The 27,606-nt window shown below is 37.0% G+C and overlaps 1 protein-coding gene across 6 annotated transcripts in view; it reads right to left on the bottom strand.

The window, feature by feature from the left end:
- The window catches only part of TRDN (triadin), a 232,158-nt gene that overhangs the window by 149,439 nt on the left and 55,113 nt on the right, over window positions 1-27,606 (bottom strand). For all 6 annotated transcript variants that reach the window (XM_082307271.1, XM_082307272.1, XM_082307270.1 and 3 more), the window contains 7 exons: window positions 21,320-21,370; window positions 13,984-14,043; window positions 11,231-11,290; window positions 9,766-9,825; window positions 7,110-7,169; window positions 5,540-5,734; window positions 679-738 (listed from right to left, as the gene is read on the bottom strand). In XM_082307271.1, coding sequence (XP_082163397.1) covers window positions 679-738; window positions 5,540-5,734; window positions 7,110-7,169; window positions 9,766-9,825; window positions 11,231-11,290; window positions 13,984-14,043; window positions 21,320-21,370 — 546 coding nt within the window. The remainder of the gene's footprint in view (window positions 1-678; window positions 739-5,539; window positions 5,735-7,109; window positions 7,170-9,765; window positions 9,826-11,230; window positions 11,291-13,983; window positions 14,044-21,319; window positions 21,371-27,606) is intronic.

Below are 27,606 nucleotides of genomic sequence, written 5' to 3'. Positions count from 1 at the left end.
CTTGACTCTTCATAAATTTTTATTGCTTATCATTCCTAGGATTACGTCATCTCTATAGTACGTCCTCTTGCACTGGATCTCAGAAGGAAGAGTGCCCATTAAATAAGGTCAGGGTAGATTGACTTAATATTATGAGATGATGCTCAGTCATCATCAGTAGCTCTAGCTTCTTTTTTTTTTCGCTAAGAATTAAGTGTCTGTGTTAGAACACAAGAACATGGAGATGTGGGAAGAGAGAAGATAAAGCACAGAAGTGATGGATCAGCTAAGGTATTTTATATACTAAGAACAACAATGGCAGTTCTATTTTTGAAGCATTCTGGGGTTAAGACTTGCTATTTGTGGGAAAAAAAAAATAAGCTATTAACAATAAGCTCCTTCCTCTTGCATCTCAGCCAAAAAAGGCATGGAAAATTTTAGCAATTTCTATAGCCTTCCATTGACTCTACTTTTAACATACATAACCTTAATTTTAATTCATGCATTGTAGACAGAAAATTAAAAGCTTTAATAATACAGCCATTAGCTCTTATGCTTTATTAAAACTATTTGCACACTCCTTGTTGCACTTGTGAGACCTTTCAACAATACAAAACACACTTTTAATACATAAAGGAGCAGAAACTCTCAGGGAAACAGAAGAATATTAGAACAGAGTTCAATGATGTAGGAAAGTACCTGGATAAAAATCTCCTTGCGCAAACATGTCAATCACATAGCGACAGAATGCATATTGATCTAACAGAGCAAAAAGGAAAAAAAGAGTGATGAAGAAAGTAAATTTAAAATGTTATTTCTATTTAACAGTGAAGATAAAGCTTGGCAGCGCAAAGACACATTTCAGGGATAGTCTTACTTATATGCTTGAGTTTTTTTCCTGGCCTTCAAGTAATTCACATGTTCAGAAAGAGACAATTTATTGTCCAGATCTTATTCAAGCCTCCCAGCCACGAACTTCAGATCTACCAGTACCTCAGAGCTACCAGCTCTTCTTCTGGGCTGGCAGGGTGCAGTGCGTGCCCCAGGTCAGCTTTGCACAGCCTCGCTTACGGCATACGTTCTGACCCCATGCACAAGTACTGTGCAATCTGCTGCCTGGCCACAGGTCCCAAAGACTTTTTCTTATCCTTGAAGATCCATTTCAAATAGTCACAGCCAGGTGATAGAAAAATTCAATAAAGGTTTATATCACAGCATTTTGTTAATATTGTTTTAACAGTATAATCAATATGTACATTTAGTGAATGGGAATATAAAGAGAACTCGGTGTACTTACACTCCTGTAGCAATGAGATTTTCCACAGAATTTTATCGTTTCACTACAGAATTATTTTCCAAACACTAATATTTACAAATATAAATATATATGTATATATTAAATCTGGATATACATATATGAAAACTATGCTATTCAGAAATTATGGCTTCTGAATCTAAATGAAACCCTGATTTCAGAAATGTTGATTGTCTATTGATTTCTCTTATACATAAGCAGAGTTGAAGACCTTAATAAAAAATTCTGACATTAAGAATGGTGAAGAAAAGTTACCAGTTCCAACTAAGTGCAAAAGAATTGCAATATTATGGCTGGATTCTCCAGTTAGCCAGAAAAAAGCACTTTGCCCCACTGGACTCTAAGGGACATTAGCTTTGAAAGGTAACGTTGATGACTAAATGCCAGCTCTGGTTAGCTAAGTTAGCTCCCAACTGTCCTTGATTTAAGCATATTCATCCATCTGTCCTAGACTGTTCTAGTACAGTTCCTACGCTACAGAAGTTACATTTCTTCCTCTCTCCACCTCCTGTTGCATCTCTCTCCTACTCACCTACAAAGCCACTTACTTTCTCTTTGCCAACTTCAAAACAAAATTATGCACTTTGGAATACTTAAAATTTTTAAAATGGCATAACTGTTATACTTAAATGCAAAGTGATGTTCCCAAGTATATAACACTCATTGTATTATTTGCTGTCTTACATAGTTGACTCAAGCATCAGTATTAATTGATGCTGAGGATTTTATGCGATTGCTGCTCTGTTATGTTGACTACCATAGAAGTCATTGGGTGGAGAACTGAAGCTTTCAAGTCATGATTTCCTATGCAGCTGTAGAAATTAGGAATGGGTTTACGAGCTCAGCAAATATCCACTTGTTTCTACTAGTCGATAGGAGTCTACACAGCTCTTTCCTGTTACTGAGGTGGCGAGGGTAATACTAGTCAGTATTGTAGAACCTGGGGCAAACCTTCCAGGATGTACGCTGGGCTGTGGCTGTAAACACTGCTTTTAAAACCTTTAATCACTATTCATAATAGTTTCTACTTTCATATTTAGGAATTCAAATTTATCATTCTGGCTGGCTCCAGCTTTGGATTCCATCCTTAAGAAATCTAAAGAATTTGGCTGCATTATCTGCCCTAAGTCTATGTGCTAATTTTCTGAAAAAAGTAACAGTGTATGTGTGAGAAAACAAGTATGTACAAATCTGTACTCTCAGGAAGCCCATCTAAAGCCACTGAAGTCAGCAAAGTGTTTGCACTGACTTCAACGCACTTGCAAATAGGGCCTCAGTGAGTATTAATAAATAAAATGGACCAATGCCAATTCTTTAGCCCAGAAAGCAAATGGCAGAGCACAGTTCTTGTCCACAAAGCTGAGTTTTCCTTACCAAAACCTTTTGCCAAAATAAGATGCCTTCATCCATGCTGCCCATTGGGAAGAGCCCCTGGAGCATTTTGGGGCATTGTACAAAAGACTGTTAGACAGCATGGGACAAAACTATGTTGGGGACATAAGCTGTATGGACAATCACAGCACAGAGCACAAGCCTGTGCTGGTTCGATTTAGGTTATGACATAGACACAGCCTGAGGGCCTAGCAGCTCACACCATTTCATTGATATTAAAATTTTTTTTTAAACATAGTAATATAGGCCAGGATTAAAATAGTCTGTGGGTGTGTGGGTTGGATTTGTTTGCTTGTTTGTTTTGGTTTTTTGTGTTTTTGTTTGTTTGTTTGTTTGTTTGTTTGTTTTGTGGAAATGTAATTTGAATAAACTAAAAAAAAAAGGCTTAATCTTGATTGTACCTGAGAAGAAAGATTTTGTATTAATCTCCTCATAGGATTTCTTTAGTAACTCAAACCCTGAAAACTGGGATTTATAAAAAAATCGAAGGCAGAATGTTAACCTCTGAATAACAAAAATAGCATTTCTACTGTATATGAAATAATAAGGTGCACTGTAACATCCCATTGAAGTTCATGGGAATGCTGCCAATCAACAAAGATTGAAACTTAAGGAATTTTAAATTAATATGATTTTCCAAGTGTCTCTTCATGGCTAAAAATTCATTTTAATTTAAACTCTCTCGTTAAAAAGAGAATTTCATGCTATACTTTTCACCTTATAACTGTAATAGTGGCACAAATATTCATCTGAGTACTAATAAATCACATCAAAGTTTGGGACTAGATTCTTATTGATAAAAACGGTCATAGATATTTCTGTCATTGGACCTCATGTGATTTACCCTGGGAGATGACCTATCTTTTTAAATTTTAATTTGAGTAAAAAAAAGATGCAACAACAGGAAAATCATAACAAATCTTCTGTGATTACAGTTATATTTTTTACATTGTTGCAGAAAAGCTGGCAGAACTACTCCCTTGAGCAAGGAAAAGTAAGGGCTGCAGGATTAGGAAATCTTGGCAAAACCACACTGACTTCAAAATTATGTTCACCTTTGGTCACGGTGGGACTGAAATATAGAACTGAATTTTCTGAGAGTATCCAGCTGGGCAGCAGTGGCTTATGGTGGGAAAAAGGAAGGATGAAAGCAGAACAGGCAGCTTTCACTGAACATGTGTAGCCCTGTCTCCAGTGATAAGGGCAGCTGAAGAGGCTCTTTCCTTCCTCCACTCCAGCTGCTCATTCCCACTTTCACCTGCCACGGTTCGGTGCACCGTCACTGGGGTCACACTCTAAAGCAGACTTACAAAGTGATCTGTTAATGTTTGATGTTAAGATGGACCATTTTGCTAATATTTATCAGTTAAAGGGGTGAAAAAAAACCACAAAAACCAAACCAACAAACAAAAAACCACCATCACTCTCTATTGCTCTCTGTAATCTTTGACCCTTATTTACTTAAAATATTTTGCTGTCTGGGAGTAAAGTGTCTCATCTGCACACCATTGCTTTTTGAGAACCTTATCCTGAACATTATGGAGTGGATCCCACTGCGCACTGAAACTCTGTCAGAGCAAGCAAAAACTGAAATAGATTTGCACCTCCCAAGAGGAGCTCAAAAATTTGCTGAACTTTGCCCTGGTGATAGCAGTCAGCATGAAAGATGCTGCTTTGATTTTATGCCTCAAAGGCTCCAGTATTTCAAGTAAAAACTAAAATTAACTAGAATATAAATAAATGCTAAAAAATACTGTTTCAGCACACTATGCATGTCAGAAAGGGGACTATGTCTCAAAATCTCTCCTTTCAGGTTTCTAGAAACGTATAATTTAGGCAACTCCTAAGGGGTCCAAAGCTGATGGCTATGAAATTCTGGGAGAATCTGCCCAGGCTGATTTGATATCCAGGCAGGGATGCCTGCTTTGATGCTCAGGCATAACGATTTATCTGTGGTTATCAGCTGAAAGGATCAGATAGGTGCGCCACGCAATGCTGAGCTGCCTCTATTAATGTCAGAATAATCCTGTGCCTGCAGAGTGGCAAAGTGTACAGAGAGCCAGGTCCTGCCACCTTCATTCATACAAAATTGTACCTAACGCCATGGAAGAGCTGCAGAGAAATCAGGGGACCAGTCAGTGCAACTTAGGAGTGGACGAACCCAGGCTGACTCTGACAAAGAGAAGCATATAGTTGACACCTGCGTTTGGCACTGATGCATGTTGATTCTTTGTTTTATCACTTAATTTCTTTCTTTCACCAGGGTAATGGCATTTCTTTCCTTTTTAGGAGAAATTAGGAAGCTGATCACATCAAATTCTATCAGACAGGTATATCACTATGTCATACAATACCTGACGACATGATAATGCCTCACGTAATCTGATGTAATACAAATTATTACATACCCTTTCCTCTGCTGCTATTTTCCTTATTGTTATGGAGGACATGTGCAGATGTAGAAACAAAACATAATTCCCCAAAAAGTCATTGGACAGTCTGTATTTTCCAAAGCAACTTTACTAGCAATACGCTACATAAAATGCTACTGAGCAAATCCACGAAGACTCCAGCCTATCTGAAGAGAAATTGGTCCTTGTTAAAGAAGGATTTAAACTAAAATGAATCTTTAGCCATGACAAACAGTTAGAACATTCTGGTTATTTAGATTAAACTTCTTTTATTCTTGATAGTCTCCTTCTGGTGGTCTGAGATTCACCTGGAATTTATTTGTACTGCAATTTTGTTTTTCGTGGCTGGACTTTGGTCCTTGCCAGCTTTAACTTCATTCTCTCTGCTTCTTCCCTACTACCTTTTTAAGATCTTCATCTGTTTCCTCCTGGTTTTGTTTACCTTTCTTTTCCGATTTAGTTACAGTCTGAAGAGCTTTCTCCTCCTTAATTTTCGGTTTGGCCTTTATTAGCCCAACTTCGGTTGTTTTAGTCTCTGCCTGCTTGACCTTCTCAGTCGTCTTTGCTTCTCCTTTTCCATCCTTCACTTCCTTTTTACCTTTTGCTTCCACTTTAGTGCTCTTTACTTTCTTCTCCTCTGTAGGTAATAAAGAACAAGCTTTCAGTGTTGTTCTTTCCCCCCAGGGTAATACTCAGTACCATTTATTTTGACTTGTGCTGTTACTAATGAGTTTTTCTTCATCATTAACACCTTGCTCAGATCTGATGAAAGCAATAATCCCCCCAAACGAGACAGACTTAGACAGAAATATCAGATGCAAGCATGTTTTGTCCTCAGTCCTGTACCAAGTATTTGACTGATACTAAGCATAGTAGGCTATGACAGATAATATTCAATGTTTCTAATGACAATATGCTAGCTTTTATGGTATAAACTAGGGAGACAAATGTTGGTCGTGAAGCAAACAAATATTGAAGGTCCTTCCAGGCTAAATCTGAGTAACTTTAGACTTCAGAGATCAGAGCTAAACTGTTGTAAGCTGTAAAAGTAGTTGATTTAAAGGGTGGCTATTAGTAAGGGTCACTTTTATGCACCAATTCTAGGTCTCTGCCCAAGAAGTCTTGAGTTCTTGAGTCTCTCTCTACACCAATTCCACAAGCTGAAAGACTAGTCTGAGACAGGCCAATTCATGATGCGCCCTGCAGCAGAGTGAGAAGGTTTCCAAGCAGAATTACTGAATTGCAAGTATCAGTGGCTGAAGCTACACAGAGGTTGGTGAGACCAAGACCATTCCTTCTGCTCATATGTATCAGCAGCTTTTTCTCATCTGAGACATGGATGTTCACAATATGTGTGTTTCTAGTTCACTTCTGTGGAAAACCCAACAGTATTTCAAAATGTTACTGAATATGGTTTAAACTAATCTGTTTGGTGTGACGTTCACATTTCTGTTTTCTTCATAGCTCTAAAGGTCTCCATTCTTGAGGCAAAAGTTGAATGCTACAAAATCCATGTCTTCTGTAAGGCTCTGCACTTCTATTTCTATTAGGCTATGGGGCTGACTAAACTGATTTTATCAATATGTAAATGGAATAGTTCTACCTATTCTAAAACAGCATAGAGATATTTATATAAGGGTAATTCTTACTTACAAATAAAGCCACGACATGACCAAATATTGCTGGCTAGTGAAGAAAGAATTTCCTTAACTAGTTATAGTTAAAATGTATATGTCAGATCATTTACAGATAGACCTACTTCTTTTTCAGGGAAATGGTGGTTCATACCTTTAATTCTCATCTTTGAAATTTCAACAGGTTTTAAAAGGGGTCATGCATAGAACTAAAGCCTGGATGTTCTAGAGACATTTTAATTCAAATCATGTTTTAATTTCATTATAGTGTCATGTAGCTGATTTTTCATATACATTATATTCTCTGCTCCAATAAAATAAAGCTTATGAACTTTAATGTTAATTCTGATAAAAAATGAAGTATAAATAAATAAATACCTTTGGGAGGAGGTTTCTTTTCAGCTTTTTCATGTCTTTCAGGTTTGTCTTTTTGAATTACTAGAAATGAATACAATTGTATATTAGGAAAAAAACCTCACAAAGAATGAGAAAATATTACCAAAACACAACAACATCCCCAGAAGTTTCACTTTTCTTCATGATTCATGTTTTTCAGTTTGCAAAATTCTTGCTTCTTTTTCTCAGGTTCACACACTGGGGTAAAAAGCTTCAAAATATCTGTTGAGACTCACCTAACCAGAAGGCAAGGCAGTCACACAGATCTGAAGCTTTGTAGGGAATGTTTATACTGCATATTCCAGATGACACAAACTTGCTCTGCTCAAGCTCCGAACCGACATGGGCTTGATCTTCTTGTGCTCCAGCCAACAAGAAACTGCATGACTGTACTTGTCTTACAGAAAGGGGTTTTTCTTAGCTTGGGCTCACCGTCATACAAACACAGTCACAAGCCTGGTGCTCGCTTCAGAGCCCAGCTCGAGTGAGTTCATGTCTGTACAGGATACACTGTGTAAACACACACACTGCTATGTCCCAGGCTGTCAAACTTTTATGCAGAGACTTCTATCTTTCCCCTCTTGATTGCCATCCAGACATATTGTGGGAACAAAACAGCCTTGAGAGTTAATTACACTTCTTTCAAGTGATAACTACATAAAAACAACATCCTCTCTAGCTGAATTCCAGCCTGGAATTGCTGCCTGTATGAGCCATGATTGATATTTATACTTGTTTTTTCTTATTTTTTAAGATAGCTTTTTCCTAGATGACGTGTTTAAATAGCATTCATATCACTGAAGGTTTCTGGAGCCTTTAACAGAGGCTGAAGAAGTACCCTAAGTCTTTTTATTGAGCATAGAGAAAAGCTCCTGACTGGGGGGAGAAGTAACCACCTGATTTTCAGTACACGTGCTCCCTGAAGTTGGCCTGGACCTGAGCATCCTCACTTCCTAGGGACTGCATGTTGTTGAAATGGCCATGCATCACTACTGGTAGCTGATCCAGTTTAGAACAGACTCCAGACAAAAGGGAGGTGAGCCTGGCAATGGATAGCTCAGCACACTGCCCGTGTAAATGCGCCTTAGGAAGCACTGAAGGCAACGAGTCCACCCATAGGGACTCACATGGCATGGAAACTACTCAAGAGAGTGTAGCATGTCTGTACGTCACACTGCAGGAGCAAATCTCCCTAGCTACAAAGTGGCCAAATTCTTCATAAACTTTTCCAGCCAGCGACTGGAGTCATGGCTGCCATTAAACACGTTAAATCTCTAAGTGATTATTTGGTTAGCTAGCAGAAGATAAATGGATAAACAGGCTGGCTGCTCATTAGGAATATCTCAGTGATTCTTGGAAGTTATTTGCTTTTCAAATCTACACAGCAACCATGGGCATTTATTTTCTCTGGATTACTTCAGTGTTATTTAACTTTATAAAAAAATCCTATACTTTCAAGTTATACACTGAAAGCAGAAAAAATGACCAAATATCCCTTTTAAAGCGTGACTGGACAATGGCTATCTATCAAAGTGTTTTAAGGCTTTAAGTCTTCATTCTACTTTTTCTCTTTCTTCACTCCCACTTTCTGTTGTCACATCTCTCCTTAGAGTAAGGTCGAGTCCAATAAAGACTGGTTTGTACATTTGAATCTATATTGTCTGAACAGATTCACATTAAACCTAAATAATTCATATGTCCCATCGTCATGAGATTAAGCTGAATGCCATAACAGACTGATATTAAGATACATTGCATATTATTTTTTTCAGTTAACTAAAAAAATTTTTTTACTCAGAGATAACTGAGAAAAAGTAAGAAGAGACAAAGACCAAAACCTAACTTTATTATAGAAATAACTGGCTTCCAAAAAGCAATGCATGTTAAAAAAAAAAAAGAAAGAAAACTTCAGAGCAAAAACATTCAAATGGTAAGCAATAATAAATGTTAGTCTTTAAAAAACAGCATAACAAGGCAAGCTGATTGGATTTTTAAATCCCCCTGTCCAAGTCATGGCTAAGGATGGAATTACCAGTCAAAAGAATGCTGAAAACACCTCTCATACACAATATTGCTTCAGAATATATATGATAATTAGTAGATATGTAAATCTTAACCAAAGCCACTTCTGCCATGGAGGACAGTACAAATCACACAGTGAAATGAAACTGTTATTGCAAAAAAATAAAGGCAAGAAAATGAAAATCTATTTTTGGGTATGATGGAAGACCCAGGCAGAGAGTTAGTAAACACTCTTGCATTAGGTCTGCACCAGATTGAAAACTGATACACAAGAGAAAGCTGCCTTTGCAGGCAAATTACTGAATCCCATTGTGGAGGAAAAGACATCAAGGAATGCAAATATAATAGTCATAGGCTTATTTCTTTAGCTGCACAAGAATGATTCATAATTACCTCTGTGTATCAAAACAAGAAAACTTAGTAAAAAATATATGCTGAGCAAGACTTCACTCAGGGGCTGATCAAGACCTGCTCAAGCAAAAGTGAGAGCACTCAAAAAATGTGGAGCATGCACTAAAAGAACTTTATACTTTAAATATTCATCTCCACACTCTCCCAAACTATATAAGCACTAAAAATCTAAAATTGTATAACATCTAATAATAATCTGCATTACCTTTAGAAGGTGCTTTCTTTTCATGTTTTTCTGGCTTTTCAGGTTTCTCTTTGTGAATAGCTAGAAATAAATAACAACAATATTAATGGTTATTAAAAAAGAGAAATGACACATTTTAAGAGAGAAAAAGGAGAAAAAAGATCCAAAAACACAAGTAGGCACCATGGCTCTCCATGCAAAGTACCAGAAAGATTGATTCAGCTGTTGCTGTCTGCTGATGATGCCACAACACGTGATTTGAACTTTCAAAAACTCATCTACCATCCCTGAGGTCCCTGCCATCAGCTGGGGGAGTAATGGCCTTTCTGGCACAACAGTAATCCCATGGAAGAAGTTAGTGAAGAAGAGTCATTCTTATTTATGTTGTTTACTGGTTCATTTTTTTTGTTTTGTTTGTACTGTGGTTTACTGGTTTATTTTGGTTTATTGTTATTTTTGAGCTTTCTTGTTCATTACTTTGGTTAATTTCTGAAGGATTTTCTGAACTCCACATAACAACTAGCAGTTTTTCCAGCTATGAATGATTAAACACTATAATTAATTACAAATCTAATTGCAATGGCATTATAACTAATGCTCTTTGGGGCTTTTTGTTTGCTTTTAATTTCCACTTTACAAATTGAAATAAAGTACACTGTAGTGACTAGATTTCTGGCTCAGGTTTCAGAATACACCTGAGTTGTGCAATAGTCACTGAGTGGTGGGTAGTCTGGAATATTCTCCTATGTGGGCTCTGACTTGCTAATTTTTTGCGATTAATGTTTACACAGTAACTTGTCCATGAGTGCGCAAAACTGATATTTGTATGTGTTCGTATCCCCTGAGGTACCCTACAGAGACCAGGCGTGTGAAAACACTCAGCTGCTTATTTGACTCCAGCATATGAGTTTATACTAAGAACACAAAAATGTATGCATGGGCATTACTATGTACTCACCAGCCTTGTGTTGGTGTTTCAAAAGAAAGTAAGAATTGTGGAAGATAAAGCAGTGCTAGATACTTATTTATTGCAAGTAACTACTTAAAGAATTAGTCCTGCCCTATTCAATGGCTATGCAACAGCCCTACTCAGTATTATATACAAAATATTTTTTTTATATGGCCTGCCTCGTTACCTTTGTTTACAGGTTTTCAGGTGTTTTTCCTGGATGACCATATTCTCTTAGCAACCATACTTACTGTGAGCATTGGAAATACTCAGAGATTACTGGTAGATTATGTTAATCCAGAGTACAAAATATATTATCTCCCTTCCTCAGGAAAAAAAAAACAAAAAACATGCAGAAGGAATAAAAAATGCTACTCAGTCTGCATGTGTGTAAACCTTTTTATGATGTCATGATTTTTATTCATAAAGTTCTATGACATTTTTTCCAATCAAGGGGATACATAAATGGAGATTGCGTAGACAATTAGTTCTGGGGTACCTTAAAATGTAAAATAAGTTCTGACATTAAATAATTACCTGCATGCCTTTCCTTCTTTTCAGGTTTTTCTTGTCTTTCCAGTTTGTCTTTATGTGTCACTAGAAAAGAAGAAATGTGTTCATATATGTTAAAAAGACCCTAAAGAATCAAAAATAATGCTATCAAGATAAGCCTTAGAAGACAAAACGGCAAACTGTGTTACTCCTGAGCTATCCCGTGCATATCTGCACAGCACACATCATACTACATGGGTCTGAGCAGACAACTCTGGCTAACAAGTTACTGCTTACCATCCAAACCATGGTAACATGCCTTAGCTCTTTACTACAGTAACATCACCGCTTGCAATCGTCTGTCCATTCCTGAAGAGAGATTTTCAGAAAACTGTCAAGGACTAAGGCAGAGCTCACAGCAAATGCTGCTGCCTGCACTAGAAAGAGGACATCACCTGGGCCACCCCATACTCTGTCAGGCCTCTGCCTGCTTGTAAAAACCCTGGAATCAATCCTGGAGCATAAAAGCATCACATGCACAAATGACACATCTGTCACTTGCCAGCTGGCTTGAAATGGATAACCAGTAATGGATACGGATAGCTGGTAATGGATACAGATAGCTAGTAATGGACACTAGCTGAGATCAGTCCCTGGCAATGATGATCTCAGAGCCATAATTAGATGCCCAGTATGTGCAAAGTAAAAACTAACATTATGACAGTGGAAACTGCATTATGCTATCCAGTCATTCACATAACATTTTCCACTCACTTTTCTTAGGATTTTACACAATAATTTTCCAGGTAATGGGAAATAAGCATGTGGATTTAAGAGCACTTCAGAAAAATCATCTGTGAAACGACAAGCTAGCTTTAACTCTAACTCCTGTGGAGATTTCATCCCAGTTTAAGTAAAACTCACTTTGTCAAACACGAGAAAATAAGGAAGTTCTTTTACAGTACCATGAATTCCATATCTAACTAGAAGCAAAAGAAGGGTAGGGAATATTCAGGCTGTCACATTTTTTTAGCAATATAGTGATGCAATACATGAGAATGAGTTCCTGACATAGCTGACTGAGCCGCTTCTAAGTGACTGAAACACTTCTAATTATTCTTTGTGTCATTAGATAACTTTCCTAAACTTCATCACAGAAGGTGATTAGAAATTAGAATAGGATGTTATTTACTCTCCCCATTATCTAAACCTTGAAAAGGGAATGTATTTAAAGTGGAAAATAAACAGTTAAAATAATACAAGGATGCAGTGAAACTTTGGGGTCTCCCAGTCACACTACAATGAAATGGGCCTTAGAAAGACACGTATCCATAGTCATAGTTTTAAAAAGCAATGTTTCTTTAGTACTGTGAATACAGAGAATCTCTGTACGCAGTAATGTTTTAGCAGCAATTGCAGCAATAGTTCACTAAACAAAACTAAGCAATGCATTCACTTTAAGATAAAACACAGTTAGGTAGGCAGAATATTGGAAGGAGTTATGACAAGTTAAGGCAGTATAACAATTCTTATTCCTCTTCATTGGCTATCTGAGATTGGCTGGGATCATTTTTTTCTGTTTTAAGAAACTTTAAAAACATTAAATATTGTTCTCCTATCAAATCAAATTGAAGAGTTTCCCAAGTTTTCCACAAAATAACAGGAGAAGTCTTAATGACACATTCATGTTTTAATATGGGACATTATAGTCTTTGCTCTGTCATTTTTCCAAATCTCAGAAAAAATTTCTCGTTACCACCATTCCATTTTCTAGTAGTAAATATGCATTTTAACAGAAACCTGAACTTATGTGCTTGCCATTAACCTCTAGAGTAAGTCTTGCTAACTCAATGTATTTTGAATTATTTATATAAAATGGAAAAGCTCCAATCAGAGACCATTAGAAAAGCCTAGTCAAGCATAGATTTCAGGAAGGTGCATGTTCACTTGGGTTGTGAGACTCATGTTCTTGGTCTGAAATAAATCAGCCGTGGCTGGATACTGGGTCTTCCCTTTTTTGGTTGATTTATTATGACCATTGGCCTATTGCTCTTTCAGAATGGGTTTCTTCCTCCAGCCTGAGACTTCATTAATCACATTTTTATGTAAAGGACATGTTCTCAGAAGGCTTAAAGTGTTTCGACAAGTAGGTATGTTCCAACAAAATTCCATTTTGCCAAAAACTCCCTCACAAGAGGCAAAATAGATGGTGGCTCTTGGAGCTCAGAGCTAACTCATGAGTCGTGGGTGGAGAGGAAGCAATATCCTGATTCTGACTCCTACAACAGGCAGATCTGTAATTTGTTGTTGGCATACACGAACAGCAAATTAGTAAATCCTCTCTTAACACCCTCTCCCCAATGTTTCTGAAATGAGTCTGGGGAAGTTTTTTTCCAAGGCAGGTCTCTGAAGCAGAATGCCTCCAGGGACTGTGCCCTGTATGTTATAATTTACTAATTACATTTTGCTCAGAAGTATTCCCAAAGACAAATATTATGCTTGGATTTATTCAAGAAGAATAAAAAAGGCACCTATTTATGCTCTGGGCATCTTTTACATAAGTTAATAATACAGCAAAAACTTGTTCATTAATCTCCGAATATAATTTTAGCCTTTCTGCAGAGTGATGAATTCAAAGTGCTTTCAAAATCCTCATTCTCCTTCCAGCTGGCTGCCACAACACCTCCTCGATCCTTAAACATAATTGGGATTTACAAGAAGGGTCTAAGAGTCAATAGATTAGGCTGTTTTGAACCACTGGTAAAAAGACAAAGAACATCAAATGCTGAATTACATACCCTTTAGGGGTTCCTTCCTCTCGATTTTTTCTTGTTTTTCAGGTTTGTCTCTGTGAATTACTAGAAATAATAATAAAAAAAAACCACAATAAATCTGTAATTTGGAGGTATTATGTACACTTATTGTTTCACCAAAGTGATCAAAGAAAAACATTTGTAAATTCAAATAACAGATTTTAGCTCTGAGTCACAGGTACTAGATGATGTATAGACCTTCTTAACGTCAATATTTAATTCCAGTTCCAAGAGAAATATTTTTCTTTGAAAAAGCCTTCAGATGTTAGACCATATTTTTGCAAAATAAGTGATTATTCAGCAACCTTAATCTAATCTGTGGGATCTCTTTTGGTCCCATTACACAAGCACCCTGACTCTAAGATTTCTGACAGAGGAAATTATTTTCAGTCCTTGGAAGCATTGCTTTCTATTCTTAACAAAAAATGGCTAGCATATTCCTTTCCATGCTCTTTTTTCTTTATTTTTAGCTGTTACTTCAGCCACGGATGGATTAACAAGAAAACATCTCTTTTAATCAGAGCATAACTTCAGGAAGAGCAGCTGTTCAAAACACAATCAACTACACGTCCTGCTAGAAGCAGGCAAACATGAATCCTTACGGACTCTATTGCCCACCCAGCTTTTAGACCATGTTTTTGGAAATGGTTGTATTCCACATCCTGATGATTTAGATGATAGACAAAAACATTCCTTGTCAAAATCTATTACTAAAAGACTAACATTTTCCAATTTCTGGGAAAAAATATTTTCTTTGCATTACTCAAGTTTCTGTCAACAAGTAAACCACAGAAAATACAATTCTGATTAGAAGACAACTGTGAGCTTTATACACAAGCACAGTAATGTTATTGCATACATTCATTTCACCAGCTTTGCTGCAAATGTCATTTCACGGAGGTGCAAACATTTTTTTCTTGGTTAAATATTTCCTCATTAAAAACTAGGCCCATGTCTTTAAGAAAAATCATTCCAAACATTCAGTAATTTCATTATGTCTTGCAGGTGTTTGCATGATCCAAATACATTTCCAGTCATAACAGGTAAATTATTGTTGATAACAATTAGCAGTACAGTGGAAAGAGATTGAAGGGAGATTTTTCAAAGCCTTTAAGGAACGTGGACAGCCAATTTACACTAAAAAAAAAGGCTGTGAAGAATGCAGCAGTATCAGCAATGTATTATTGAATAAATTACAGACTGTAGCTCATTCAATTGCTTTAGGACATCTAGGAGCATACCAAGGAAAAGCAGTCTCCTCTCTCCCTATACCGTGTAGAACTTAGACTGAATATTTTTGCAGAAACTGTAGCATGCTTTTACATCTTACACTTGTATTAGCAGGTGCTAGCTCTGTGCAAAACACTTAGAGCCAGCATGTTGTCAGTTTTGGATGGGGCAACAGCACCGTTCTGCAAACAATAGCTCTGTGATGGTCAATGGCAGTGAAACACAAGCTTCTGCACATTGGACTTCTGCTTCTGCTCTTGTCATCTCTATGCCAAAAAACGTAGCTGAACTATGCAGAACAGACTGGGAATCAGAAAGCTTGTTTTTAGCCACAGAACATCTTAATTGTGTAAGGGAGACTGTTGTGGCTTTTAAAAAATTTATTCTAGTTTCTCCATAGCATTTCCCTGTTTCATCCTTTGGAAAAAAACCAAAATAAGCCTTGAATGACACTAACTGAATTGAGTATCAGCAGACCTTAAAGTGGACAGAAAAATCTAATTTAAAGTTCCTTCACATCATCAAAATGGTATAAAGGGCTAAAATGCAAGGAAATATTAATATTTGTGTGGACTCCAAGCTAAAAACATGGAGAAGGGATCAGTTGGCTCCTTCTTGAGAAATAAAAGTAACTTAATATATCTGGGCGGGGAGCCTGTTATGTGGATAAGCAGGGACCAGGCTGGCATAAGCATAAGCTATTTTTCTCTTCCCAATGATAGGCTGAAGGTGATCTCTGGTTAGTCCAAGAGCCCTATCCCGTGTGTTGATATCCCCATTGCCTCAGAGTTTGCTAATCCCAGACTGTAATGTTTACCGTTACCTCTTATGGACACTGTCAGAGCTATGGCTTTTGGGTAGAACTTTATCCAGCGAGGGCAGGTGTTGCCAAAAATTAAAGGGTTCATGTTTCAGGGCTGTGATGACCGGCCATTTTTGACTCTTCAATCACAGTGCAGCAGGGACATGAAGTTCCGCTAAAGCTTTTGATCTGACAAACTTAAATATGATTTTTCTTTTACATATTAACTCGATGTTTTTTCCCCCTGAAATGTTTTCATGTTCACATTCACATGTAGTCCTAAAAGCTCTGTCATAGAAAATACTTCACTGTCTACAGATCTTTTCCAGATTTAGTCACTTGGATATCTATTTCTTTGTGAAGGGCTTAATACATGCCTGTTTTCAAGCCCACAGCACTTAGGTGCATTAGGTTTTAGAAATAAGCCAGGCTGGGCATGCTGCCATGTTTCTGTGAAACAAACTACAGTTAATAAGATTTTCTTTTTTGCATGTAAAAAACAAAGAGAAAGCACATAAAAATGTTTTTAAGGCTGCAAAGTCAAGCACTCTTCAGCTGAAAAATGCTGGAACTAAAACTGCTCATTCAACTTTAATTCAACCATTTTATTTGCTTTATGACACACTTTGTAATTAAAAGATCACCTCTTTTCTTTTTTTAATAGGATCCTGGATTCATCCAGGAAAAATAAGAAAAACTAAGTAGAATAGCTAAAACCAGTTTTATGACAATTGTGTTAGCTAAAATTTTCCCACAACTTAAAGAAATTTTCTTGGACTTCCTTGAAAATACCAAAAAAGCATAAGCTCAGAATAAACTGTTATTAGCATTGGAAAAAATATAACACCCTAACCTAATTTTCTCTAACCTAGATTTTGGAAATTGCTGAAACATTTTTATATGACTTTGAATGAAAATTCAGCCTGAGGCAAAAAGATGAGCATGAAAAATTTCATCCTCAATACTGGAGCGTGGTAAATTTATAAATAATCTAAACTAGGAGCTTATAATGGAAAATTTTAAGGTAGTTTAACAAAGTATTCCAAACTTAGTCATGTAAGCATATTGTTATCTACTTCACATAAAATTAAAAACAAGAAGCATAACATATACGTGAGAGATTTTTCCAAATTTAAATCGTCAAATAGTATATTTGATTTCCATCAAGTGGAAGACATAGTGAAGGGGGATGTGATTTAGTTTTTCTTCATTAAAGTGTTTGAGACAGAGACATTCCCCACCCAAAAAAGCAAGTGCAGAAAGAAGAGATGTAATAAGGAAGCACTAATTCCATACCTAAGGGAAGTAAAAATAGTTTCCAGCTGAGTAAGTCTTCAGTCTGCCGCTTAGTATAAAGCTAGGTGATGAGTGCAATAAGCATGAAGCAGAGATTGCTTGCTCCAGCTAACTGACTAAGTGCTTGTCTACAGAGCAACACTCAGGAAAGTTAAGATAAATGAACTAATACAATGAAGTTAGAGTGCATTAGTCAGAGAGCATTAAATCTCTGTGTAGATGCTTTTATTCAAAAGTAACCTTAGATGGCTATAACTTAATTCTTCTTGAAGGAACACTCAAAAAAAAAAAAAAAGAAAAAAAAAAAGGAAGGGCTTCATCTGGAGAGGGGCACAGGCTTCTAGGTCCAAAACAATAATCTAAGGAAATCCCAGCAATTAATGAACTGTGGAGGCACCCGCACTCATTACAAACCACCTCAGTTACCTGGGAAGAGGGAAGAGGCTTGCCTGTGAGGTTGCCCAGATCTTCCCCAACCAGCACCAGACATGCACATGCTGCTCAGTGCAGCACCTAACCCTGTGCTGGATTTAGCCCTTCAGCACTGAACATAAATGTCTGTATAAGAGTGAGACAATGTCTCATGAGTTACATGTTTGTACAATTTAAAATTAGATTTAATTGCAGCAGTCAGACAGTGTTACATCCATCTGAATTAAGATTTAGGTTTGACAGGTACTGGCCGTAGTCAAACTGCTCACAGCATTGGCTTCATCCTAGGCTGCTGGAAGCTCATACAGCTAAAAAAATACTTGATAGCGGTGCCTTAGCCACTACAGCTACGTTGCTACCTGTACCATGTTACTTAGTTTAAAGTTACCTCAGGTATGTCTGTAGCCATACCTCCAGAAATCAGGGTAGACAGCCCCTGTGTCAAATGTAAATACACCATTTAACTTGCTAATTTTGTCAACTTATGTGGGTTTCTAGTACACTGTGGATTTGTATGTTCCAGCTCTATTTATCTATTTAGCCGTCTCAAATACCTTATCTTTCAGCTACACCAAATTAAATTATGGGGACACATTATATTTGTCTTTATAATCTCATAATTTATCCATATGCTAAAACACAGACAGCTTTATTCTGTGTTGTTTAATATTTGCCTTATCAGTACGGTCCTATTAACAAGTTGATAGGGGTAGGAGGGACAGATATGTGTTATGCATAGTAAATGAAGTAGTTTTGAAGGGCCTGGAATCTATTTGTCATATCAGGCTGAATTCAGAGATACTTTCTGCAAAAAAATAGAGAGCCTAGTGCTAATTCAGAGGCACACGAGTATCTGTCCTAAAATCACTGTAATTTAGTCTATGGCTGTCAGAGATAACCTTTCATCATCACATTGTCTTCTTCCATCCCTCACTCCAACTGCAATGTATTAGTGAAGTGTATTTGGGAAAAGCCACACAGTAGATTAACCTTTTCCCATGCCTTTCCAGTGCCTGTTGTAATAAGAGATATTTCCGAGAAATGCAGGACAATTCATTTCATGGCTAATATATCAGTTTTTCATAAAAATCAGAAACGACCAGTCCATTTGGATTATCACTGCACCCTCCATTAGACAGAAGTTATATACTTATATATACCTTTATCTCAATATATTTTATTATTGTTCTTCCATGTTGCCAAAGTATTGCATAGTTGCCTCTTATTCACTGATAGTAATATTAATAACAAGAGTAACACTTACTTCTTAAACAGCCTTCAGCAGCAGCTCAGAGTCTTGTAAAGTCTGTGTATGTCACAAAATGACAGAATCACAGGACAGCTGTCCCAGGCTGAGCCAGGTCCATCCCTCAGCCTCTCCCCTCAGGACAACAGCTCCAGCCCTGACCATTGCAGTGGCCCCACACTGAACTCGCCCCAGTTTATGGATGGCTTTCCTGAACTGGGAGGCCCAGAACTAGACGCAGTACCCAGATGTGGTCTCATGAGAGCTGAGTACAGGGGGAAAATAATCCCTTACCTCCACTGACTGGCCCAGCTGCTGCTCATACAGTCCAGGGTGGTGTTGGCCCTTGTGAAAGTACTGATACATCAAATACCAGATTGGAAAGACCTTATTTTGTAGTGAACTTGTGCTTATGTGTACACATAATCATGAAATAACTTAATTTTAATGCTCTTGAGCATGAGGAAATGTTTTGTTGAATCATTTCTCAGAGTATTTCTTCTTTTCAGGATTAAATTGACTAAGTACAATAATTGAAATGGACTTCATTACTAGTAGTTTATCAAAATATTTAATTAAAAACAAATTTTAGGACACAAGTTTGCCTGACTCTTAGTACTGTAAAAATCTTTCTTACAATTTCAGCCACGTTCATCTGGGACTTCCATTCATTCACTACACATCTATGTAACAGATACAATGTATCTGTTCCTGATATTTTCTTTTCAAAATCTAGTTTATGGACGAAACTCCCTTGTAAATCTTGGGACTTGGATTCAGGGGGTTTGACTCTTCAAAAACGTACTTAAAATTACTTCTAAAACTCTAGTGTCCCCATATTTTTGGGTGGGATACGGAAATTTGTTTGGGGTGTTTGCTTCTGTTAAAAAGCATTCATTTTACCTCTAGATTTTTTCCTGTTAAAAACAATAAAAGATTGTATTTACACATGCTTCCTGGAGGTACTTTAGAAGGTAACAGTAAAATTCCCTAAAGATTCATGCCTTTATCATGCTCTAGCTTGAGGCCAGACAGGATGTTTTCTTGTAATCGTTCATCCTGCGTACAAGATGCATTTTTGAGACTGAATATGAAAACAAAAAATAGAAAAAAAATATTTGTCCTGTGATTCAGTAAGTGATTGTATAATTAAAGACTGCATTATCAGGCATATGCATAAAGGGGCTTAACTAATGACACCTGAATGCTTTTTTTTCTGGCATCTTGTAACTTCTTAGTAATCATTTCTGCAGTGTTAATGTTCTTGTATGTAAAGCAATGCACTTTTGTACAGATGAAATGGTACACAAGAGGCTGTTTTGGTCAAGGCTGAAACTTCATTTGTGTTTTTAGAATACAGTGCTTGAAGGACCTTAACTGGGATCCCTTGCTAATGGATCTGAGTTCATTGTTGCCTGGCTAGCTTGCTGATACTCTAAAAAATTCATTTCCATACAACATGATTTATTAAGTAGTTGGGAAGCAGTTCTAGGCACTCCAGATGACCCTGATTACCACAGAGCTGGCAAGCTAGCACTCGAAGTGTAAAATACTATAAAAACATATAAAGAATATATACAGAAATGAATATAATTGTGTGTGAGAGGGTGTAGGATATACACACTATTTTTAATAAGCTTCCTTCTTGCTTCCTCCTGCCATTGCTAAGCACAGCACTGGTGCATCAGAGAGATGCTCATCAAATTTTATGTGGCCTAACCTTTACAGAGGAGGTTTTCTTAGGCAAAAAATCTGCACATATCCCAGGAAACTTCTTTTTTTTCACATGTTTACATGACCTCTGAAAACCAGTCCAAACCAGTTCCTCTGTGGATTTTTGGAAAGTGCCAGTTAGAGGAGATTAAACACTCTGAAAAAGAGTAGGTTCTTAAAATGGAGGCTTTTCTTATCTCTGGTACACACCTGGCTGACTGTTAGCTACAACTTCCTAACTTGGATGGCACCCACTGGCCTATAAATTTGCTTTCTTCCTTGCCCAGCACAGTTCATGCCTTTTGCACCAGAGGAAGTTCATCACCACTTTACTTTCTTGCACCTTTGCTACAAAAAAGATTCCTGGATAAGTTTGGGAAGGAGAATCTTATTATGAATGTGCATTTACAATGTAGCCACACAAAATAAAATTACACTATTGGCTAATGCTAAGGTATACATGAATTTTTCATCATCAACAGTCTGTGCCAACTGATCTTTGAATGCTTCTATAGTACAACAGTGGTAGCATATGTAGTTAACAAATACACTGTATATTACATACATATATGCAGGTAAACAGACAAAAAAAATAAAGTTACCCTTCGGTGGTGTTCGTTTTTCATGTCTCTCCGGTTTCTCTTTATGAATTTCTGAAAACAATGCAATGTAGAGTTATCAATATTAAAATATTTTTCACACATGAAAATATCAGACACATTTTCATAATAAAAATAACTAAGTTCTTGAAATATTATAGCAGATCCATGGCCTTATCATCTTCATATTCAGAATTATAAACAATAAAATTCAATTATACATATATATACACACACACACACAGAGAATATATATGGATAAAAATCATAACATTGAGTGAATTTAATAACTATTCTGTTTTAAATTGATCAATACAGCTACTTTTAAAGTCAAGAATAGGTTTTGCTGGTCTGCAACAGATATACAATAACATATGTTGGTCATGAATCAGAAAAAACATGCTTTTACTAAACATTTTTCTGTATGTACCTTGAGTTGTTTATCAGGATCAGTATTTTATGTTTTCCAAATTACCTTTGGAAGGGAAAATGTTCTTTTTACTACATATTCTAAATTTCGTAAAGCTCAAATGCTCAATTGGTAGCTCCAACCCACAATAAAAGGTAGACTCAATGCTGTATACAAATTACAGAGACAAAAGTTCCCAGGTTAGGGATCGTTGTCTCGGAGAATGACTCATTTTAATCATGCTGTATACCAGCGCACTGAGAACTGCCTTGTTAGAAGAGGAAGTGGTGCAGTATTTACCTGCCCTTGCTGTGCCATCTCTTTCTAACAAAATTCCTCACCTGTGACATTGATATTAAATTACTGCTATATACTTCTGTAACTGATTTTTTCCTACTGACCTTATTGTGCCAAAACCAGGATAATATCAAAAATGTGAAATGTTGAATTCAAGAGAAAGCAAACAAGAATTAAATCAAGGTTGCATAGCACTGTTTGCATACAGTGGTGGAAATTTAAATGCTGTTTATTACAGGTGCGCAATACAGTCATTAAGACTATACAGAGTGCCTGGTTTATGGTACTGTACATATATTTCCTGCAGTAGGAAACTGGTAAAAAATACTGAATCAAGTTCATCTTTGACAAAAACACATGCAAATCTCACTAGACTTTATGGGAGGTGCCTTCTTGTATTTTAGGGTAAGATTTGGTCTGCAGGATCTAAATAACAAGAACACTGACCCCAAAATTAATCCAACAGAGAAAAAGTTATGAATATTACATCTCAGCTCTAAGGATCTACTTTAATGCCTATTGAAGACAACTGAAATCTTCCACTTATCCCCTCAGGTATTTGCTCAGGTTGTAACAGGATGCACATTGCCAAAGAGATATAGTAGAAAACAGTATTTTCCTTTCCCAAGACTCTGGTTTTTGCATAGGTTGCTGAAAATAAATACAGAATTATTTTATTGGGTAGTATTTGCATCTGAAGTAATGATTGTGTCTGGTTTGCAGGAAACTGTTCTATGGCATCAACCTATGTTGTCTTCAGATAGAGAGAACATTATTTCATGGAGATAAAGGGTAACAAAGGCCAAAATACATATCACTGCTGGCCACTTATGTATGGCAGCATAACTAAGCTAATTGTAGATGTCATTAAGGCAAAAGGACTTTTTATTCAGTTTTCATCTTGTTCTTTGCAGCCTGGGTGTGTAGTTCATTTGTTGTTCTATAAACCTCAAAGGTTCTGAATAGGAAGAAATCATGCCATATTGATTTACTGTATTTCAGCTGAGGTTGGATTATTTTTCTTGCTGCAACTATGTGCAGATTTTTCTTGCTATCAACTGAGAGAATCCAGTTGCTGAATTTTCAAACTTTTCCCACCTGTTCTGCTTAAAAGGATACATAAACTAGTTTAGGTAGCATGATTGGTAGGAATGGTGCAAAACAAGAACAGCTGGAGGATTCCTGCCTGATCCTGAGCACATCTGAACAGTTCTCCATGCTGCTGCTCCAGACTGCCTCCAAACCCTGACTTAATGCATTTAAAGAAAGCTGAGTCACTTCCTCTGCATTGCAATATTCAGTGGAGATATATCTCACCCAACTCAAGATGTCTTCCTACACACAGATACGAATATGGCCCACTAAGTGATAAATCACATTCTTCAGGCAGGGTCATCTACAGGGACGCATATTCCTTGCTTGCCTTAAGATGCCTCAGCTCCGGTGGGTTCCCACCACCTATTATGTGTCTCACTACGGAAAGTAGGCCTCTTTTTCTTGAAAAAATAACTATAAACCTTTGTTATTTCAAAAAAAGCTTTTTAAAATTACTGTGGTTTCAGGGAATTTCTTATTGCTAGTTTGACTGCAAAATATATATAGAGCAATGACTGCTGAGATGGCCATCTAAATCAGCCTCACACTGTATCAGCGGTGAAGCTTACTTGACACAGCTACTTCAGTAAGGTGCACAAAAAGATACTTTCTAAACAGCAGCACTGAGAATCTCATCTAACTTGCTGCTACAATTAGGATACCACACATCACAAAAACCCATATATGAATTTCTTGAAGTGAAATACATCTTCATAATACATAAGTGTGTGTATATATATTTTTATATATTGCAAAATGGGCCATCATTAAGATCTCTTTACAAGCTCCCCATTATAGTTTTAACCATCATAAAAAATTGCAGCCTGGAACACATCAATTTCAATACATTACAATCTAAATTTTCCCAGCACAAATAAATCTAGTCTCAATACAAGCTGATCTTGATCAATTTACAAGGCAGAAAATAGTGACTCTTTGCTAACTCCAAAATATTTAAAATAAGGAAACACATTAGATTATTGGAGATTTTTTTTTCTGTTCTGAGAGTTCTGATACTCTCTGCTTCATCTTTTATGACAAATAGCTTTAATTTTCTAGTAATCACATCATATCTTATTGCTGAGTTGACAAAGCGGCTATAATATCATAGAAGACTTACATGGCCAGTTTAAAGCATGTAATTTATCTCTATCAATGTGACACATTGTTAATAAATCCTAAATATTATGAATTCATGTTTAGAAAAATGACAGAATCAAGCAGCAGCAAGGATAATCTTTGTCACCACGGCAACCATCCTGATGCTTTATGAGATGACAACACAGTTTATTAAATTATTGTAAGGGAGTATGTATTTTAAAAACTGTATTTCATTGTTTGTTTTCTTCAGTTATCAAGCAGACATGAAAAATTATCTTTCCCCTTGCATTTCTTGGGTTTTGAATGGATAAGTACTTTATTTTCTTAAATATGGATACTGCTTGACACTGACTTCTCTAGACCTCGGGTCTTGTGCAGATATACAGAACATGCAGGGTGATTATTTTAAATAACTCCAAGAAGGGAAGCTAGTAGTCTCCTCACTGACCATGTCAAGATGCTGAAAGGAGATATATTAGACCATATTGTTAGCAGGCCGTTACTGTTGACACAAAGCAGGCCCTCACAATCAGCTGAGGAGCAGTATCGCAGGCAGCTTTACAGAAAATGCCTGCTGAACATGCAGGTTGGGCACTAGCTTCCCCCACCTCTCACCCAGCTAATTTTCATTAACAGCAGTTCACAGTGTCTAATGACAGCGTGGCACTGGCTGCGAACTACAAAGCCCCAGCTCTGGGAAGATCAGGGTGGGAGAAAGAGAAAAAAATTACAGTCCCCTGAATCCGTCTGAGCTAGCGGTGTAGCACTGTGCAGATTTACATCAGAGTTAACGAAGAGCACACCCCCCCATGGTAGCGCACAAAGAGATTCTCCTTGTTCCTGAAACAGAGTTCCAGTGTTCATCTGCTCTCATGTTTCTGATTTTGATTTTTTGTTATCTCCTTTTTTAACATAGTAAAATATATAGCACTATTCTTAACTATTTTATTTGTATCGTATCATGATAGCACCTATGGGCCTCAGCCCACATGAATTGCTTTAGGTACCACATGGAGTTATAACACGATATAATATCCCAACTCCATAACATGGGAGACTTTAAGAGGGCTACATTTCTTCTCTTAGTAGGAAAGCACAGCGCTGCACCTTGCTTCATTAGAGGATGAAGTGGTGAGTAGCAATCTGGCATCGCTAAAACAGCTCCTAGACCTCACCCTCTGCTGAGTTCCCATCTTACGGATGAAATATACCTTAAAAAAAACAAACAACCAAATAAAAAATATCAATAATACGAGAGGCAAAGTGAGAAAAAAAGGGATTATTGTCCCAATCTGAAACACAAGAATGTTTTATTCACGGTAACCCAGAAAGTCAGCAAAAGAACTGGGAATTTAACTCTGATCCCTGACATTCAATATTATCCTCTCATGCTTAAAGCCATCCTGTTTCTACTTAAATACTGTAGTGAAGATGGAACGTAGGTTTAATGTATCTACTGTTTTAAAGGTATAATTGAACAGTTGGAATTTCCCTTGAAATGATAGTACATTGTTCTTTCTAAGCAAATTTTACCAGTTGGTCACCTTTTTCATAATCTCTTACAAGTAACACAGTGATATACACCTTCAGTGCTTTGACATTCTTTCTCTTATAAATATCTAAGTGTGAAAAGGAAAATGAGTCCTATTCAGATTCCTGGTGAACCAGAGGTTAATAATATGCTTTAGAGCAGTCAAAACCCTTACAGCTATTGCCAGCAATTTAATGGGGCTATATCCTTACTAGTTTATCAAGACTAATTGGTAGCAGGCAGCTGATTATCCTAAAGAGTTAGTGGAAATAGATACTGAGGGCAAGGCAAGAGTGAGTGGTGTTAAGAGCTTTAGAAGATGAGAGGGATGTCATTTCTAATGTGCTTCTAGATGCTGTCTGTATGAAGAATTGTAGTCAACTCTCTTGCTGCTGGTATCCTCAGGAGAAATTTACAATTGTGCAGCTGATGTCTATTTTTAATCTAGATAGTACCAGCTGGTGAGGGTGACAGTTATCCTTGTGAGGCTAGGAGGAGAATAAAGAAATTTGTGCATTAGAGCAGCTTCCAGCTAACTACTAATATATCATCTAGCTGCACTCTAGAGGAAAAAAACAAACTTTGCAACAGGAAAAAAAAACCACGGGGGAAAAAAAAAGAACAAGGAGTTTTTAATTGGGGGATTACATTGGTGTATCATGCCTATATCTAGGAACCAAGGACAGTATAACAGAAGGGTGTAAGTACCAGCATTCAGTGTTGGAAAGTCTGAGTGACACATATGACTGATTTAGGTGACTTCTCGTTTAGCTTGCTAGTAGCACAGTCTTGTCCCCAGTGTTTCTTAGATCTTGCTCTGTTCTGAGGATTCATAGCAACTTCAGGTTGGGGTACAGAACAACTTTTCCTGAAGTCATGTGTCTAAGATCTTTCTTGAAAATGTGACAGGAGATGAATTGCCTCTTACCGATGAAGATGCTGACTGGTTTGCGTGCTCATCCACTGTGTGAGATACCAGCCCACAGTGCCTCTTAAGTATGGTTTCAAAATTGTTTATCCACCTCTTTGGAAATCACAACTACAATTTAGAGTGAGAACAAAGGTTTCTTTTTTCTTTTCTTTTTTCTTTCATATTTTGCAGAATTATACAGTGTCTCTTTCATTTGCTGTATAAGACTACTTTTGACAGAGGTCACAGAAGAAGATTTCTCATTCTTCTTGGTGAAAACCCTCTGCTCTGGTGCGTATTTACCCAAAACATGTTTTCCTAAACTGTAAACGTTGCTGTGAAGTGACGTTGATTGGTCCTAAACCTATTCAGCAAAGCTCAGCTACTTCACTTTAGTTGCCTGTATTCCCTCCACTTGATACTTTGTTTGGCGTCACTAAACAGCTATTAGAGATACAGAGAACATGACCCTCAAATATTTCTGAACAATTTACCTATATTGAGTAGCTTACAGCAAACAAGTAGGTTTTATGTTCCCCCAAGAATACAGGGATTTAACGTGGCCTTCCAGATATATGTTAAGCATTCTTTATAATGCCAGAATAGGACAAAAATAAATAGATTAGATTCCAGTTCAACAGATATTCAATTGTTTCCACACTACTGTAGTTTCACTGGTCTATAACAGAAATGCACTGTAGATGACCTGCTGACATCTTCATCATCATGCTGAGGAGTGCTTTGATTTCAGGGTGATGTTTTATCTTATTTTTGCTTTTACAAGACTATACAGTGAAGGAGATGCATTGCGAGGAAGGTGTTTTCAGAACAGCGTGCATGTTATTTTTGTAACAGCAAAACATCCCAGCCTATGTAAAGATTTTATTATAAGCCACTCTTTCATAATCTCCAACTTTCTAAACTGAACTTATTCCACTCCTCTTTTT

Source organism: Platalea leucorodia, assembly GCF_965183815.1.
Source record: "Platalea leucorodia genome assembly, chromosome: 3".
NCBI classification, from domain to species: Eukaryota; Metazoa; Chordata; class Aves; order Pelecaniformes; family Threskiornithidae; genus Platalea; species Platalea leucorodia.
The sequence above is the reverse complement of the archived record's forward strand: the minus strand, read 5'-3'. Positions and strand labels throughout refer to the sequence as shown.